The 16,131-nt window shown below is 40.4% G+C and overlaps 1 protein-coding gene across 2 annotated transcripts in view; it reads right to left on the bottom strand.

Moving 5' to 3' along the window:
- Positions 1-16,131, bottom strand: part of LOC135250906 (interferon-induced GTP-binding protein Mx3-like) — a 71,297-nt gene that overhangs the window by 2,782 nt on the left and 52,384 nt on the right. Inside the window, exons 3-12 of one of the 2 annotated variants that reach the window (XM_064327713.1) lie at positions 15,645-15,712; positions 15,314-15,510; positions 14,535-14,672; positions 9,789-9,943; positions 5,610-5,748; positions 4,884-5,082; positions 4,459-4,537; positions 4,006-4,128; positions 3,150-3,282; positions 2,585-2,743 (exon numbers count right to left, since the gene is read on the bottom strand). In XM_064327713.1, the coding sequence (XP_064183783.1) occupies positions 2,585-2,743; positions 3,150-3,282; positions 4,006-4,128; positions 4,459-4,537; positions 4,884-5,082; positions 5,610-5,748; positions 9,789-9,943; positions 14,535-14,672; positions 15,314-15,510; positions 15,645-15,697 (1,375 nt within the window). In that variant the 5' untranslated portion in view covers positions 15,698-15,712. Of the gene's footprint in view, positions 1-2,584; positions 2,744-3,149; positions 3,283-4,005; positions 4,129-4,458; positions 4,538-4,883; positions 5,083-5,609; positions 5,749-9,788; positions 9,944-10,997; positions 11,140-14,534; positions 14,673-15,313; positions 15,511-15,644; positions 15,713-16,131 lie in introns of those variants that run through there. The other variant, XM_064327714.1, reaches the window with a different exon arrangement.

The raw sequence follows: 16,131 nt of genomic DNA, 5'->3' as shown, positions 1-16,131 counted from the left end.
GGAGAGACTCAACTAACAATAAAAATATGATGAAAGCATATGCCAGTACAAGCATTGGTAAGAATATTCATGAACCCAGCTGAAGTCAAGGACACTTTTAGCACACTGTAGATAGAGCGAAAGATTCACACCCTTGATAAAGCTGAGCAAAAAAGGCTGTATAAATACAGTACATTGTATGGTCATCCCACCTACATGTCAATAGGCTTTCAGGAACAGTTGTTAGTAATAAGTCTCTATTGAGGGCAATCTACAAGAATAAGCATCTGGAACTTTGTAAATGGCATTATAACTTTGAATGGAAGCAGGTGTAATGGTCAGGCGAGCTAAAATTGAGATTTTTTTTTTCCAGAAAGGCAGCACCACGCAGCAATGGAAGACAGACACTTATGCTGAAAAGAACATCATACCTATGGTGAAATATGATAATGATATTTTATGTTATGGAATTATTTTCATCTACTGGTCCTGGAGAACTTCAGGTCAAGTTCAGGTCAATGAAATTATGAATTCCAGTGACTACCAAGAAATTCTGGACAAAATTCTGGTTCCCGATTCCAGGAAGCTCAAACCTGGCAACAAATAAATCTTTAAGCGAGACAATGAATACAAGCATAGCTCTAAATAAACCAAGAAAAGATTTACACCAAAAATTTCTGTTTTACAATAGCCATCTCAGGCTCCTGACCTGACTGTTGTTTGAACTGAAAGGGCAATCCAAAAGTGCTGACAGAAGGACCTGACTGATCATGAAATATTTTGTATGGATAAATGTACAGAAAACTATAGATCAGTGGTAACCAACCCTCTTCCTGGATATCTACCATCCTATAATTTTTCACACCAGCCCTAACAAAGCAGACCCCATTCAACAGCTAGAGATGTAATTGAGCTGCTAATTAGTAGAATCGGGTATGCCAAATTAGGTTTGAAATGAAAACCTACAGGATGTTAGATCTCCAGGAACAGTGCTGGTTACCACAGATAATAGTGTTATCCTTGTCAAGGCAGCGTGCACAAAGAACTGAAACCAGGGCTTGGATTATTTTTGGGGGAATTGTACAATGAATAATATGAAAATAGAATATTTCCTATATGTTTGATAAATAAAATGTAGCTCTGTACTAATTTATTTTATGATGTGTTTTTGTTCATTTTTATCAACAGAATACATTTGGAAAATGAAACTTTTTATATATTTACAATCTTTGAAATATAGTAATATATTATGGGAAATTCCCAGCAGGTACCAAGGGGGGTGCATTTCCTGAATAGAAAATGCATAGTGTGTTCACTCCACATCAGAAGACATAGTCCCTAGGCAGTATCCAGGCGATACATTTTGATATTTAAATTTCAAATGGATGTCAGACGATAATAGTGAGTTTTGTTGCAATCGACCATAACCCCTTGGGCTTATCAGCCATTATGACATGCATCATGCCCACTTGGACTGATTTCCACAAAACCTGATATTTTACCTAATATCTGTCCAAAGACCATGTGCACATACTTTCATTTCAATCAGTCATTGATATATTTTTCCATAATGTGTACTGGTCAATTTTGAAGTCCTTTAGTTGTCGTGTGAGGAGTCCACCCTTGTACATGTACTTTGGGATTCATGATGGTAACACACACTGTTACAGAGTTATAACACATATGGTCATAGATCAAACCCTTTTTCAAGTTATTAGTCAATGGTGGCCATGTTGTTTATCTGATTGGGCTAGTTTATATGTGCAATTTAGTTCAATAACATTATGCAGCAAATTTGCTGCAGATTGGTCCACAAACTAAAGAGTCATATGCAAAAAACTGTTTTGTAAATGGTGAAAAATTTATTTCAATTTTTCTTTTAAAGATGTTAAACTTGGATTTTTAATTATAGCACCACTTACTGGTCAATTAGGGTTAGATTGAATAGACCCATAATGGCTGACTTGCCATATCGCCTCATTTACCATCTCGTGGAAATTACTATGTGAAATTTCTGCCATTTATTCTTTCTGAGACTTTTTCCAGGAATAATGTTAAATATTTTGAAAAGTTTCCTAATTTTTGGAAAGTTGTATACAAGCAAAATGATCAGGACCATGGGGGACAGCTGAGAGTTGGTTTGGTGTGCCTATCACAAAACCTGTCCAAGGAGATAGTGGGAAACATTTGTGAACAATAATAAATTCACTGTCGGATTACAACAGTGTGTTGCTTCATGGTCAGATTATTAATTTCGAAAGGCTGTTGCTAAATGGTAATTTTTGAAAATCTGTTTTCCAATAGTGAACTACAATCAGGTTTACCAATCCTAAAAGACAAAGAGGTGATTCTAGGTAGACATCCCACATAATGATTTTCGATTAAACTCAATGCAGGAATAAAAGAGAAACTTCAGCTTTAGCTTGTCATGACAGCAAACAAATCTGTGTTTTAACAGGTTAAAACAATATCTTTCCAGAGGAATCAGGCTCATTCACACCAGAACAGCATGCACTTGAGAGTGGTGCTGACAGATAAATGAAAGACATTGATGCCCCCTGCCCCCCCGCCCTCCCCCCCAACGCCCGGCCCGCCTAAGCGTTACCTCGGATGATCTTCATCGTCTCCATGGCTGGCCCCTTGAGCTCCACCACCAGCCTCTGGACGACCATCTCAAACACGCTGTAGTTGTTAAACCCTGCCAGCTCACGGCCTCTGTGTTTCAGGTCGTACTCCATCACAACTTTCTGCACCGTTTTGTGAACTGGAAAAACGTGGACAAAAAATATATGTGAAATGCCGCACTATGGGCAATGTCTCTTCTTTAAGTGATGGCAGCTAGGACTGCTTTTATAGTCACAGAGAAATTTCACTTCATAAAGTGACCTGTACTCTGTCCCATTAAAACACTAGAGACCTCCCTTTATTTATGCTTTTCAAAATATATATTGTAGATCTAGTATAATCAGATATATATAATAAGTACTCAAAATGTGTGAAAAGAGCAAGCGCAGATCTGATAAATTCTATTTCATGCCACTGCACGCAAGTTTCTTTTAGCCAATATCTGGACAGATCCCACTGGTACATGAAAATAATGTTGGTGTAATTCTAATGCTGGGGAAGTTCAACTTCAATCATTCTTTTTAAATAAGTACTGAACTTCATACATGTTTCTTTGGTCCAATCCAGGTGTTCATTCCATTTTTTAAATTGAGATCGCAGAAGGATGAACAGGTTCTCTTCGCTGACAAGCTCCCCTGTGGACAGTCGGTTTATCTTGTCGTTGAACAGCGATAGTGTCTGCAAAGCAAAGGGACAGGACGTTAAATCAAAGATTATACAGCACTCGCCAAAGTCTGACTAGTTTTTTCAAAATGTAATCATTCAGTCTGATTTCAATTCAGATTGTAAGAACTACTGTAGCTATGACAGATATGATCATGAGAACAGGTAAGTTCACTGTTGACAGTTGTGCATAATGCTTTGTGTTTGTGCACTTGTATTTTTATTTAGTTTAGTCACTTGCTCTGTATAATGGCATCTACTAATGTTCCTGGGTACCAACCCCCATAATGTATCATGAAGCAGTTAAATTGCTGTATATATCATGGCTTTATACAACCCACACAGATAATATGCATACTAGGTCAGGACATACGTGTTTTTGTAAACCAATTATTCTTCACTGTAAAAGGCATATTTCAGTGCTTAAATGAATCAGCTGTTTTGAATGAACATGAATTCATCTGAATGAATCTGAATCTATTTCTTGAGGGTGAGGCAGTTTTAATGATAAAGTTGGAGGGAGAAGTGTGTCAGTGTGTGTTATATGTGTGCAGAGATTATGATCATGGGGCGGGGGGGATTGTGATTACAGAGACCACCTCTGCTTTACAGAAAAGTAATCGCTGCAGCCAAAAGGCACATAAGGGCTGACAGGGCAAAGAGGCAGGGGCTCAAGCCACAGTTGGGCCCTATCTCTTCACGTGCCTGAGATGGAGAGTGAGGTGTGTGGGTACTCACATCGATGAGGTAGCTCTTCCTCTCGTGAGGTTCCAGAGGCGGCCCACTCTCACACAGACTCAGCTCCTTCCTGGTGTCCCACAGCTGCTTCTTAATTTGCTCAGATATGAGAGGAAGGGATTTCTGGGAAAAGGCAATGAACACAGTCAGACAGTAACACTTAATATACATGTTCTGATAAGTAACATGACAATGATGCATTCAGGCAAAGGAACATTGCAATTCTGTTGCATTCCTGCATTTTTGTACTACCTTCCCAGTGTCATTCATATATCCAAATATACTGTAGGTAGAAGGAATTGCAATTTTGGTTGGAAAGAAAACCATCATACACTGTGGTTCTCCATGACTCATGTTCATGACATTGAGGCTAATATACTCCTGGTCTCAAATGCATCCGAGTGGATGAAACACTAAATGTTGTAGGTTGCCAGGTTTAATGGCGAAACTCACTTTGATGTGGTCAACGAGGTCCTGGGTCAGTTTTGTGGCCAGACACTGTGTAGTGGCTTTCTCTTCATACAGAAGTCCACTGTGAAAAGAATGAGTTTCAGTTACCAAATGGAAACACATGATCCAATATTGTGGACAGTCTTTAAAACAATTGTCTCCTTATTTGGACAAACCTCAAATACAAGGCATAAGCTTCAACATCCATAATGATTCACCCATCATCATTTGCTACTCACAAAATTGGCAGCATCCTCTGCTCTCTCTCTGGTCACATAACCTCTTTGCCTCTTGTGAAAACTACCAGAAATACACTGGAATGCTGTTTACCCTCAGCACTGTGAGGTATCTCAACATGGCCTTTATATCCCTCATGCGCACATACTTACGATGTGCTAAATGGATGATCTATCTTTCTTCTGTCATACCTGAAGTACTCATGGCGCCTAAAGAAATCTCTCTCGATTCTGGTGGCATCAGACAGGGAGATCCTGTCGTTGATTTGCTTCTGGCCACGGCACTTCACAATGATGTAGCCCTTGCTGAGAGGGATCACTTGGTTTCGGACAATGTCTAGAATATTCTTCTCTGTCCCTTTGTCGACCAGGTCTGGCTTGGTCAGGATTGCTTTTCAGAGAAACAACAAAATCACCATGAGTTAATTTTCTCATTAGTCTTTGAGGCTTAAAAGAAATTCATCAACATTCGCTTCCAGACGTTATTGGACAGAGCATACAAGAGACGCTGGCCCTTTCACATGGCTGAGGAAATACTGTACTGTGCTCTGACAAAACATCCATGTCATGAGTATGGTACTTCAGTTACCACTGTTAAAAATAAATATATTAATTTCTTCACAAACAGTTTAACAAGTTAATTTAAGTAATTTATAAACTTGGCCAACCATATTTGTGGATCTAAAATGTAATATTAGCCAAAATTAGCAACTGACACGATTTGCCAGAATCCAGGCCAGCATTTTTGAAACAAAATATATAGTAATAATGCAATAAATAGGGTTTAATATTAAAAATTTGATTTACTGTGGACACAAAAAGTGAAGAAATTGAAGCATGAATACTTGAAAAGGACGCAAACCTACAGATGGCAAGGTAGTTCTGTAAATAGACAATCAGCCTTCCTGCTTTTCTTACCCAGAGTCCTTTTCCCCTCAGGATCAACTTCCTGTGCCATCTTCAAAGCTTCTGTTGTTGCAATGTCAACATTACATGGAACCACAACTAATATAATGGTTTCAGTCTTCCCAATAAAATTCAGGATGAGATGTTTTATCTGAAATTACAAAAAAGGAAGCCTTCATTTCAATTCTGAAATGTGAATTAAGCCCATTTTACAGAATACTATTAAGCTGCATTAATCTTCTGCAACCATTAAATTTTGGAGCTATTTCTGTACAGCCTTGACACTTTGTGGTTCCTTATTTCTTTAATATCTTCTAAATCAAAATGAATCCGTTTTCACTAGTGATGATTTATATATTTTTTTGCTGATTCCAATTCCAATTCCAATCAATTTAATGGAAGATCACAGAAAGGAAAAGTTGGCTTAATTGCAACTTTATTTCTCAGGATTCTAAATTTTTTTCTTGTAATTTTGAGTTTATTTCTTGCAATTCTAACTGTTCTTTCTGCAATTGTGAGTTTACTTCTCACGTAAATAAACTTTCATGTAGGATGGTCACAGAATGGAAGTGAACAAATGCAGTGCATCGCCTCTTTCAGTTTCACATAACTTCACTTGCAAAAATAGTGCCATCAGCTCGAATATGCTTTTTCTTCAAAGGACATACTAGCTAATATCTAAGTGAAATTCATCTAACACTTCAGGACTGAACTGAAATAGGCCCACTGGCAACAATACTGGAAACTGTGACATCTTCTGTAGCTAGCTAATGCACTTAAGTTGCTTCGTTCAAGGATTCCTTACTATACTCACATAAACTCGCAGATGCAAGAATTCCAAGAAATAAAGTGGCAATTAAGCTAACTTTTTTGATTCTGTGGCGAAAACGAGTTTCCATGCAATTCTGATAGATCGTTCTGAACTATTTAGTTAGGATATATGACTGGTCCATAATACATTATGTTGTGGACACTACTGTACCAATTTAGCTACAGTAAGGAGAACATTATAACTTCAACCAGCACCACTATAAACCACTGAAAGGCATTCTGAATGTGTTTATTTGGTTGCTTTTACAATTTATATCAAATATGCATTCTTGTGGAAACCCATCCTGTTTAATGGGTGACATACCTCAAGAGGTAAGAGCGGTTGTCTGGCAGTCGGAGGATTACCGCGCCCTGGGTGTCAAAGTGTCCCTGAGCAAGACACCTAACCCCTAATTGTTCCCAACGAGGTGATTGGTACCTTGCATGGCAGCCTTTCACCGTTGATGTGTGAGTGTGTGTGTAAATGGGTGAATGAGAGACATCAATTGTGAAGCGCTTTGGATAAAAGCACTATATAAATACAGTTCATTTACCAATTATAAATGCAGTCCATTTAATGTAATCTGGAAGTATGCCTACATTTCATCTGTGACTCTTCACCAAATGTATTATTGTACATGCAAATTGAAACTAAAAGGAAAACTAGGGATAAAAAATTAATAAACAATTAAAAATAATAAACATGCATGTCCAAATTAAGGGGAAAAGTATTCAATATTAATTCACATGTTGCACCCATGATAGTCAGCAGCTATCCACACACTCGCATCAGTCTTCAGTACGTTTATTTTGAGTGCCTGTGTTTAAAAGTCACTGCTGGATGGCTCATTTCGTAAAGGCATCGACTATGGTGCATGGATGAGTGTCACAGCCTGGGATCGAATCCAGATTGTGCCAGTGCTGACTGGCCCGTAGCTCCATAATGCAATGCGCAATTGAAAGGGTATAGGAGGGTTCAGTCGGTTAGGGGTCCGCGTTTCACTGGGTGGTTGCGGGGTGATAGTGTTACCAAAAAAAATAAGAAAGAATCGTTGGACAGCAGCTGCACACAATGTTATTAATGTTAATGTATTAGGATTAGGATATACTTAATTGCGTGCAACAAGTCTATAATTTTATTAAGCAAATCCAACAATTTTATTTATTTAGTACATCCAACTGTTTTTTTGAGTCTTGTTGACAATACTGCATACAACCACAACCACTAGCCAACATTTTGTGTGTGTGTGTAGTAGAGTTCTATATCTCGTGTTGGGCAGAGCTACTAGCTTAACTAGCTTACATTGATTTTTTGTCAGCACAACTGCTCTGTCCCATATAACAGCGTTTCCCAACCGGTGCACCGCGGCACTCTGGTGTGCCATCAGGTGAGGTCAGGTGTGCCGCGGCGGTGTGTTCTCTCCAGTTGTCTGTCTTCCAGGAGTACTAGTGTTGAGAGGTCCGTCAGAGTTGGTTGGTTGCACCTAAAGAGGGAGTGGCCTAAGGGTATAAAATGGCTGCTATCCTAGGAGTTCTTCCTTGTTTGCTGAGCAGCCAGGATGCCTTCCACATGGCCTCCACTTCACTTTAGTTTGCTTTTGTGTTATTTTCCTTTAATTCTACAACCCATATTTCACTCATCCATCCACACTTTACGCCACTGATGCCTAACATTCCCATATTTTATTATGAGTTATGCTTAGTTTAAAGGGGAATTGCACTTTATCACACTTCTGCTTCTCATGACTGATGTTGTCCTTCTAATGAATTTGTCGCCCTTCATTTTTCAATTAGTTATTTCACTACGTTAATATTTTACACTGTTTTGTTGTTTTCCTTTACAAATGCAAGAAGTAGACCCAGGCAGTTTAGTGTTGAATTTGAGGATGCATATCATTACGCGACTTTTGATGTGGGCGTTCCTGCAGACAATAACATTAGGTTGGTCGTAGAAAGTGTTGTATTACTACTAGCTAGCGAAACCGAAAATGTCTGAGGACGAAATAAATGGATGGTGGCAACCTTATAACAGCCAGCAAGCTGTCTAACTGTTACCGTAGACGTCCTATGTATCACAGACAGAAGCGATAGCATTAGCCAGCCCACTTAGTACCTTCCTCCAGTAGTTCGACCAATGATGGCAAAACCGTTGGTACAGCTTCAGGCTTCAGACAAAGCCACCAACTACCAAGGCAACCAAGTAGTCGCTGCATTAGTCCTCGTTTGCGAACTTCTTCGGCTGTTATGTTGGGGTGTCTGATTACATCCAGCCATGTCTGGCACAAAGTTGCATTGCGTGGGAAACTATGAAAATGTTCATAGTTTAGACAAAGGGGCGACATAGCTCAGGAGGTAAGACTGATTGTCTGGCAGTCGGAGGGTTGCCGGTTCAAACCCCGCCCTGGGCGTGTCGAAGTGTCCTTGAGCAAGACACCTAACTCCTCTGGCGAATGAGAGGCATCAATTGTAATGCGCTTTGGATAAAAGCGCTATATAAATGCAGTCCATTTACCATTTACCAAAATGTGCTTTCACGGCAAGTTTAACAGGGGTTATTATAACAACCGGGTACAATGCACCTATTACACAGATATTGCATCAAAGAAAATAAAGTTAGTTTTTTCGATTTCAATGCTAAGTTAACGGAATGTTTTGCTTCGCTTCTTCTCGATTTTGCCGCGAAACAAAATTGAAGAAGAAGACAAAACCGGAAACCGTGCTACTATGTGGACTTGTGCTAAAAAAATAGGTCTTTCTTTCTAACGTTAGACATTTAAAATGAAATAACTAATCGAAAAATTAAGGGTGACACATTCATTAGAAAGACAATATCATTCATGAGAAGCAGTGTTATAAAGTGCAATTCCCCTTTAATAAATACCTTTTACACCTTTCATTTGTGTGTGGACGCTCTCATTTGTTGCAAGCCCTGAGCCAGGTTTGTAACAAACATGTAGGCCTACTGTTGGCGCATCACATCAACGTCAGTATGTCACTCGCGGTTTTTTTTCTTTTGAGAGTGGTGTGCCATGAGATTCTGTAAATTTGCAAAGTGTGCCACGTAAGGAAAAAGGTTGAGAAATGCTGCCATATAAAAGGCAAGTCATTGTGTTATTATCAGGTAATATCAGACATTTAAGTGACCATACCACGAATGAATGGGCATGCTTAATGTAACAAAGTTCTCAACAGCAGCATATTGGCCACATTTCATATCAAACAAGTGTACCTGGCTGCTAGGCAGAAGCCGTAGGGAAATGGGATGAAAACAGGAAGAATCAGATGCATTTAAAAAAAATATGCAGCCATCTACCAGCATGACCTCTGTGATTGACCGATCAATTGCGATCGATGCATTGGGCACCCCTTCTCTACACTCACCTGATCTCCAATGTCATCTGGCTGACCTTTAACAGGAACCCTGGCAATTCCAGGTAGATCAATCATGGTGAGATCACACACATCAGGAGAGCTGATCTCCAAAGTGATCAGCTCATCACAGATTCCCAGCCCTACTCCAGCCAGCTTGTCCTGCGCTGTGGATAAAGATGGGAAAGTGTAATATTTTTGAGCTGTTTCCAAAACTGTTGGTCAGGACCAAGGGGCAACAACTCGCCTCTATGAGTGAAGCCTTTTACCCCAGTGGCTACTGTGTGAACTGCAATGTCTGGTTGCAAAAAGAACTTGAAACCCTGCCCACCCAATGTTAAGTCAATGGGGAAAGCCTGAAAAGAGGCCAATTTTCTCTTAGGAAATATAAAGTCAATAATTTTTATTATTGACACAAGAAATGATGGTTTAACTAGTTCATCCCATCCCTTGTAATGACTCCCCTTAGTCTGATTTTTTAAAATAATTCTGCCAAAATTCCCAAATCTGGGTTCATTTCAGTGCATGCATTGTGGCTTGTCCTACTACCGTATGGCCACATAAGGATTTCCCCATCCTCTCAGCCAGGCAGAGTGCTTCAGCGGCAGGTGTGATGGTGTGTCGTTTTATTCCGATTAGCTAGCTACATACGATCTCACCATTTTAAGTCCAAGGTCCAAAAATGTTGTGTGCTGCGTTCAACTGTACTAACCGCTATTCTAAGGATTCTTCTCTCCAGTTCTTTCGATTAATACATTTGAGACGTTTTCAAATAAACGGTTCTATGTCAAAACACGATTTCAGACCATTTCGGGGTTTCAATTGATTCTCATAAAGTCTCGTCTTTTATAATTCGTACATGTTGTTGGTGAAATCAGATTTGTAAGCAGTTTTGAAGCTTATTTAAGAAGACAAGCTAGGGGGATTTACTTAGCTAGGGGGAGTAAGCTTATTGTCTTGCTATCGATCTATCTGTCTATCTAGCTAACTTGCTAGCTAGTTATCTCGTGATATATCTGTCTAGCTATCTAGAGTTCTGTTATCTATCTGTCTATATAACTAGCTAGCTAGTAAGCTAGCTAGCTAGTGATCTATTTTTCTATGTAAATATCTTAATACTAAACATATCTTGCACAATTAACTTTTTTGAAATGTTATGACAGTATGGTTCTGTGGTTGCAAGGCCATGCTTGTTGTCCAGATGTGGGCGTGTCTAATTACCATGTAAGATAGTCGGGGTGGATTTTCCTGTAGTCGTGGACTCCACTCTTTCGCTCCGCTGCGCTTGCGTTGGTTGCAACGGGCAATGGCTGCGCCCTAGTTTGGGCTTCATGCGCCAGTGAGCACTAACCATAGCAAATCAGTGGGTGACGTCATGAAGCACTTTGTCCATATTTTTATCCCGTCTACAGTCAGGATACACTGGTGCATCAAAAGAGGAGCCCAGGAGGGTTGCAAGAAGCACAATGAAAAAATGAACTTCACTCAATAAATTTCCACTGACTGCACACCAGTCCAATTAAGCACTGCACTTGTAACTTGTGCTGCACAGTTTTCAGCATAGTTATTTTGATATATTTAAAAACAATGCATTGCAATTCCATACTTTATCATACAATATTTGGTTATTATCATCATTATTATTTTTGGATATCTAGTCTTTAGATTAATATCTTTCAGAAACAGAAAATATCATTTGTAGGAACACAGGCATGTATCTGTTCTCCCTGCCCCCTCCCACAGCTGAAACATGAGCGGAATCATCCTAAATATTTATTCTATGTGCTGTGGGGGGGGGGCGGGGGCGGAGGGGGGGCAATTAAGACATGACGACTCCCGGACAGTGTGAGTAGTGCCACACTAACCAGCAGGTGAGCAGAGTGCAACAAGGCATTCAACTAAAGTAGAGAAGCTGAGTTTTAATCCGGTTTAGCTTAAGTCCATGATTTCACATTCAGCTTGAGGTACAGTATGTTGCAGGCAAACTGAGATGCCTATTGTGACCAATGTATTTTAAAAAATTACTTAACCTTTATTTACCCAGGGTAGGTTCGCTGAGCACGGATGCTCTTTTGCAGAAATGCCCTGCTTCACACTCATACACATTCACACCTGGGAGCTGCCCAGTACAACCACAATTCTCTATTGTTGGCCACTGAGCAGCTCCACTGGAGGGAGACAACATTTTTTAGCCAATTAAATCAGGGGATGATTAGGTGGCAAGTTTTTTGCGAGAGCCAGGTCTGGGATTTTAGCCAGGACACCGGGGAACCCCCTACTCTTTGCGAATAGTGTCATGGGATCTTTAATGACCACAGTGACTCAGGACCTCAGTTTAATGTCTCATCCGAAAGACGGCATCTCCTACAGCACAATGTCCCCGTCACTGCACTGGGGCATTGGGGTTTATTTGACCAGAGGGAAGATTGCCCCCTGCTGGCCCACCAACACCACTTCCAGCAGCAACTCAGTATTCCCTGTTGGTCTCCCATCCAAGTACTAACCAAGCCCACACTTGCTCAGCTTCAGCCATTCAGCAAGAGCAGAGTGCGTGGTGGTATGATTGCTGGCTGGTATCAAAGGGGGTGAAGAACAGAAATAGTTGTCGGCCATCAGTATGGGAATGATAAGATATGGGAGGAGCCAAGAGACTTGGGACAGAGAAGATGGATCTAATGACCAGGCTCTGGGGGACACCTAATAACAGTTCCTGAGATCTCTAAACTACACCTCCCCCATGTAACTTAGAAGGAGAGATAGTCGAGGTACAGAGTAAATCAGTTGAGAGCAGTGCCAGAAATCCTGGTGGTAGTCAGGGAAGACAGCAGGAGTTGATGGTCAACCATGTCAAATGCTGGAGAGGCTAAGGACAGAGAAGATGCCTTTGTAGCATGACACTGCTCATTGACTGCAAGTTGGGCAGCCTCATTTGAATAGTCAGCCCTTAAGCTGGACTAGTGAGGGTCTAGAAGGCTGTTCTGTGATAAAAATAAAAACATTTTTAAAGAGAGCTGCAGAGTTGAAACCAGCATGTTCCAGAGTTTTGGCGAGAAAGTAAAGAAGAGATATAGGACGGTTGTTCTAGATGATGGGTAATGGGTGGGTTTCTTGAGCAGGGGGTAATCTGAGCTTGTTCAAAGACAGCAAGGACAAATCCAGGTGATAGGGAGGAGCTCACTGGAGAGGAGATAAATGAGACGATATCAGCAGAGATTGAATGGAAGGATGGGATCCAGGGAGCAGAATGGTGGGGATAGCAGGAGTTGATTGAGGTAATCATCCATAAGAATTGACAAGGCAAAGGGGGGAAGATTGTCTGGAGGGAAGCTTCACTATATTGTTTAAGGACTCCATCCTGAAAGAACTGCAGATGTCAGTAATGTTCTTGTCAAAAAAGGTAGCACAGTCTTCCGTAGTGAGGGTTGAAGGGGTATAGGAGGGAAAGGATTGTGAAATGAGAAGAAAGTAGAGAACATGTGCTGTACATAGGCTGAACTAAGGGGCATAAAGTGTAGGGAACTGGCTTCTAACCCAAAGTATGTAGGTTTGATTCCCAAGTAGAACACTGTCCTTGTATCCTTTAGTAAAGTACTTAATCTAAACTGTTTCAGTTTCCATTTCTGGCTGTAAAAATGGATACTATGTGAAAAATACTAAAAAGTAAGTCGCTCTGCATAAGTTCATCTACTGAATACCAATAATGTAACCGAAGATGACACTGCTGAGGAGCAGGTAACTGGACGAGTCAGCAGCATTTCTGGTTTTGAATCATATGTTTAAGTCTGCATATGCTATAATTAATAAGGAGTGTGTAATAAAACATGTAAGGAAATCTTCAGGGAAGTAAAGCCATACTGATCTGGAAGAGGGCATCAATAGTCTCACAACATCAACATTATATTCTTATAACCATAGGTTCTGCTGACCTGCCTATTAGCTAAAGAGCAAGGCAATACAAACCATTTCTTAAATAAATGATACCAATTACAATTATGTGCAATGGAAAAGAGGGAAATTGTCACCTTCATGAAAATAAAAATTAAATCCCCAGAACACATCCACATACCCTTCACATGTAAAAGAGCTGAAGCTAAGCTGAGCTGGGCTGGGCCTGAATTGATACTTAAATGAATCGATACTGAATTGATACTGAAACTAAGCAGGGTTTGGCTTGGATGGAATGCAGCTAAGCAGGACTGTGCTCAGTTATTAAAGAAATCAACTGGGACTGGACTTGGTTTGTGCTGAAGCTGAGAATGTTTGGGCTAGGATGGACTGAAGCTAATCAGGACCGGGCTTAGTCATTAAAGAAACCTACAGGGGCTGGGCTCACTTTCTACTGAAGCTGATCAGAGCTGGGCTTGATTAGTACCTGGATGTGGCACTTTTTATGTCCATAGACTACACGCCACAGATTAACAAACAATGACAAAGCACAACACTATAAAAGTATGCTACTTCAGCATGTCTGTGGTTCACATAACTGTGCTGAATGCAGCATGTGACAGTGTGGGAACTAAGTGAGAACAGAGTTATCGATGCAGATGACTGGGGAGTTGTAATGTGGTCATTGTCTGACACATGCAATCAAAGAAGCCACTACTGACCTCATGCTGGGGGTGACTGAAATGCAGGTTAGAAACCTATTTTGGAAAAACTGGTGAGCCTACCTATGTTACTACTGCTAATGATATATGAGCTACCTATTGTCTTACCAATTAAAAAGCAATAATAACATGTTAAGAAAATAGCACCAACCCTCAGCCACATAGCCTTCCACCAGTGATGGGTCATCGAACTGGATGAACTCGTCTCTGTAGGAGATGGAGGCCTTCCAGTGGATTCCTCCTCTCACCTTCCTCAGCTTTAGCTCAAGAGGACAGCGGGTCACAATTCCTGTAAAGAGAAAGGAGTTTGAAGCCATGGGATCCATGTACATTACAATACATTTTATTTGGAAGATGCTTTTATCCAAAGCGACGTACAATACATGCATACCAAAGGTAATTGAAACAACTACAGAACACAGGTCAAATAAGGTACAGTTCTCAGAAAGTATCAGTTCCCCATAGCCAGGAACATCAGAGATATGATGAAGAGCTACAACATCAAGATGAACACACAAGTGCAATATGAAAGTGCTAGAAGACGCAAGTGCAATATGAAAGTTCCAGAAGATCAAGATACAAATGTTACATGAAAGTGATAGCCCTTCAGAGGAGTGCAGTGTTAAAGTTGATCAAGGTAGAGTCAGAAGATATGCGTCTTCAGACCACGGCGGAAAATAGGCAGAGACTGAGTGGTTCATAGAGGAATGGGGAGTTTGTTCCACCACTGGGGAAATAGGTGAAAGCTCTGTGGTAGTGTCTATCTGTGTGTGTGTGTGTGTGTGTGAGTGCGGGGAGGGGGAGTACTTTATGTCTGTGTGCGTGTGTGTGTGTATTTGTGTATGCATGTGTGTATGGGGGGAGAAATGGGTATGTGTGCGTGTTCATGTGTATTGTGTGTGTGTATGTGTGTGCTTGTGCACATCTTACCACTCCCTCTGGGCAGTGCCACCCCAGACAGGGCCTCCAGTACGGAGCTCTTGCCAGAGCTCTGGTCTCCGATCACAGCGATGGCCGGCAAGGCCAGATCTTTCTCGATGCCGATCACTCTGAGGGAGTCAATCAGGTCTATGTAAGGCCGCACCTTTTCATCCAGGTGGCTGTGGAATACTCCTTCCATTGGGTGACTGACATGATAAGAAATAAACAGAAAATAATTGATAGGCATGACCATTTTTTCAGTGACAGAAATAAAATGTCTGTGAAAACATTCTGTTTTTAGAACAATTTTGAATAGACATTGAATGCAAATGCCCCTCACCACTCTTCCACAGCAGTACTGGCATCTTCATAGTTTTCTGCAGGATTGTCCATTGATAAAAAAATTATCTGAAATGTAAAAAAAACATGATGTCTCTCTGCTCTCACCATTAATGAATGGAAAATGACTTTCAATATTCATCCTAAAACTGTTCTGACTGCTAGACAACAGATTATCTAAACTTGAGGAAAAATTACGACTAATTCTTTAGAGACACGTCATATTACCCTTTTAAATAGATAACTGACCGAACATAAGAAATTGAAACACTGGAGCTGAGGAAAATAAGTATTTTATTTTTAAATTTGGAGGAAAGGGTATGTCAACTGAAACATTGGTTACATTTCTTCAATGGGCTATTTTGTTTTCCAGAGTAAAGAAAAGTATCAAAGCAGCCAAACAAATTATCATAAAAATCTAATGTATTTCTGTGTTAAAAATTAAGCACCAGAAATGGAAATTCAATAACAAAGCAGCACAAAAAACC

This window comes from Anguilla rostrata, chromosome 3 (assembly GCF_018555375.3).
Source record: "Anguilla rostrata isolate EN2019 chromosome 3, ASM1855537v3, whole genome shotgun sequence".
Taxonomy (NCBI): Eukaryota; Metazoa; Chordata; class Actinopteri; order Anguilliformes; family Anguillidae; genus Anguilla; species Anguilla rostrata.
Note: the sequence above shows the minus strand (reverse complement) of the source record. Positions and strands in the feature narration are given on the sequence as shown.